General features: G+C 34.5%; 1 protein-coding gene across 1 annotated transcript in view; it reads left to right on the top strand.

The window, feature by feature from the left end:
- LOC106881347 (60S ribosomal protein L37a) overlaps window positions 1–2,020 on the top strand; it is an 8,859-nt gene that overhangs the window by 5,639 nt on the left and 1,200 nt on the right. Inside the window, exon 3 of the mRNA XM_014931705.2 lies at window positions 1,055–1,137. Within this exon, the coding sequence (XP_014787191.1) occupies window positions 1,055–1,137 (83 nt within the window). The remainder of the gene's footprint in view (window positions 1–1,054; window positions 1,138–2,020) is intronic.

Here is a 2,020-nt window from a genome sequence, read left to right as displayed (position 1 = left end):
AGATTTATCAAGGTCTTCAACGGAAAATCCTTCGAATTCTGACTCGCTGCTTGACAGAATAAAATTCGTATCCATTTTTTTGTCAGGATTACAAATTTTGAAAACACAACAGGAACAAATTAGGAAAAAAAATCTCCTAAAATTCACAAAATTAAAAAAAACACGTTGGTCGTCGTACAAAACTATAGCTGAACTGTTTACACAAATAATCACTTGTTTTCACGAATGTACTAACAAGATTTGCTCGGATATTCTCATTTAAATATGAATAGGTGATTACGGGCGGCTTGGTCACATGAACCAAAATTTTTTTCGGGCGGCTTTGGTAACGAAAGGGTTAAATAAACTTCATCCAACCCATATGAACATGGTGTTAAAATGATGGATGGCATCTTTGAGTTATTGAGCACAGATTTTGCTTTATAGATGCATGTAGTCAGTTATTAACATTAATAATGTACAGGCAAGGCAATACACCAAATGATGAGTTGAACCTATAGGCTAGCAATTTTGCTTGAGTGTTGTACATGACAAAGAATTTGCTTGGTATCAAAGGTGTAAACATTGCTTTTGGCAAAATTTAAGCAGCTGGTACAATTGGCTTTTTAGATTTGCTCGCCATTCTAATTGGAAGAGCTTGTATTTGTGGTGATTGCTTTGTTAATATGGTTCGAGGACATGGGGTTAGTTATTGAGTTGGTGGCCAGACTTGACAAATGGCAGGTTTAGAAATCCAGTGTGGTTGTAATTGAGGATATTCGTTACTGCAGGCAGTTCAGATAGCAAATGGTTTGGTGTTCATAACAGTTGTATCAATATGAGAAATGATGCAAGTCTGTGCTAGAGTGTTTGCAGAAGTTGGATCCTACCTTAGGCATTAGGGATGCTGGAGCTTGTGTTTGCCATAAACTAAGTTCACTGAAGAAAGCTTTCAGGATTTGAGGGAATCCCCCCCCCCCCTCCAAGAAAAAATTGTTTGCTCAACATTGTCCTATAGTCATCTTCTACATGCCAGTACAATCATTTTTATTCATTTTGGATTTCTTTTTATTAGGATGCTGTGAAAAGGAAAGCTGTTGGTATCTGGAGTTGTAAATCTTGTAGAAAAATTGTAGCTGGAGGTGCATGGTCTTATAGGTAAGGTTTTTATTTTTTTTTACTTTTAGTTGGAGGGGTGCAAATTTTTTAAATGTCTATATTCTCGTATTCCAATGCTAAAATGCCAAAGGGGGATGTTTTCTAAATATTTAATGGGGTTTTAAAGAATGGACTCAGCTGTGTGTTTATACACACAAATTTCAACCTGAGCTGCTTAGTGCTCAAAGGGTTAGAAGAAATATTACCTTAACCCTTTTGTTACCATATTTCTAACCAAATTACACACCCCTTATGTGTTTCAATTAATTTCTAACATAATTATAAATTTAGGCTGGTTTCATTAAACAACTTTTTTATTTATCAACATATTAATGTGATTTTTGGAAGATAATTTAACGAAAGGTTCTCAACCAATTCTATACCAAAATTTTTGTCACAAAGTGACTTTAATTACAGGAAAATACAGGTAAATTCAACAAAGTATAAAATTATTTAAATTTTTGTTCAAACATCGCTATAGAAAATGGGTTATTAGCTAATATTCAATTGGGTATACAACGAAATATTATTATAGAAGAGTTGTGCACATTACTGGATTTATTACTCTCTTTTGCCAGTATAAAATTAAAATCCAGAGCAGTACTCAGTAGTTGATTCACAAATCTTTTCCAAACTTTGATCCCCCATTTTGTGCACTTTCCTGGCATATACTGTCGAAAACGCACTCCGCCTTTATAGCCCACCATATCCTCATCTATAAACTGTTTTATATGTGCTTTGAACACAGTCAATGAGGGGTCTTATTTTAAATAAGGGATCAAAGTCTGGTTTTCCACATACTGGTGTACTGCTCGTGTCTCTTACATGTAGATATTGAGTCAATTTTAAAAACCGTATCCTCGTCATTATACTTGAGACATAT

The sequence above is a fragment of the Octopus bimaculoides genome, chromosome 9 (genome assembly GCF_001194135.2).
Source record: "Octopus bimaculoides isolate UCB-OBI-ISO-001 chromosome 9, ASM119413v2, whole genome shotgun sequence".
In the NCBI taxonomy this organism is placed as follows: Eukaryota; Metazoa; Mollusca; class Cephalopoda; order Octopoda; family Octopodidae; genus Octopus; species Octopus bimaculoides.
This window is presented reverse-complemented; position numbering and strand designations above follow the sequence as displayed.